Source organism: Limulus polyphemus, unplaced genomic scaffold (assembly GCF_000517525.1).
Source record: "Limulus polyphemus unplaced genomic scaffold, Limulus_polyphemus-2.1.2 Scaffold859, whole genome shotgun sequence".
Lineage (NCBI taxonomy): Eukaryota > Metazoa > Arthropoda > Merostomata > Xiphosura > Limulidae > Limulus > Limulus polyphemus.
Genome location: NW_013666469.1, coordinates 28,672 through 29,430, shown reverse-complemented (window position 1 = coordinate 29,430; position 759 = coordinate 28,672). Strand labels below are relative to the sequence as shown.

Here is a 759-nt window from a genome sequence, read left to right as displayed (position 1 = left end):
CTTGGTTTCATAACCTTTTTAACATGTTTAATATTTGGTTTTGTCTCAACCGGTAAGTGTTCTTATTTTATATGTAGATGCATATAGAAATGAATAAAAACCCTATAACTCGAGCGCTTTCGAAAGGTGGACCTTTCTAAAGACGGTCGGGTTATAGGGTTTTTATTCATTTCTATATGCATCTACATATAAAATAAGAACACTTACCGGTTGAGACAAAACCAAATATTAAACATGTTAAAAAGGTTATGAAACCAAGCGTTAGTAAATTCATTGTTTAACTACTTGCTATGTTAGAGGGATCTTTTTAAAGCTTAAAGGTTGACTGTGATGCGTCTCTCCTTTTTATTTACTTACTTGATTGTGGTGGGCGTTTTTTGTTTCTTATCTCATATGCTGTGTCTTATCTTGACCACAATATCCATGTAATTGTGAAGATTGCAAAGTGAACAATGTGTGTTTCATAACCAAACCTCTGTATTAGCTATTTGCATCTTCACAGAACTTAGAATTGTATGTGAATTCGAAGGAGTTTAACAGGCACGTATTAAACATGAACATTAATGCAGATAACAACACCATGCAGTCATTAGCTGCTCATTTACTTTAACTTAAGTTTTGGTAGTCATGCTGCGTAAGTTTAAGCTTCATTTATAATAGAATTTATGTTGCAAATACAATCTTTTACATTTAAAAAAAACAGAAAATATAAAACTTTTTTTTTCAATATTGCTGACTGATTACTTGTACCAGTTTATA

At 31.4% G+C, this 759-nt stretch overlaps 1 protein-coding gene across 1 annotated transcript in view; it reads right to left on the bottom strand.

The window, feature by feature from the left end:
* LOC106460906 overlaps positions 1-359 on the bottom strand; it is a 12,233-nt gene extending 11,874 nt beyond the window's left edge. The window contains exon 1 of the mRNA XM_022387711.1: positions 208-359. Within this exon, the coding sequence (XP_022243419.1) occupies positions 208-274 (67 nt within the window). The 5' untranslated portion in view covers positions 275-359. The remainder of the gene's footprint in view (positions 1-207) is intronic.
* Between the last annotated feature and the right edge of the window lie 400 nt (positions 360-759).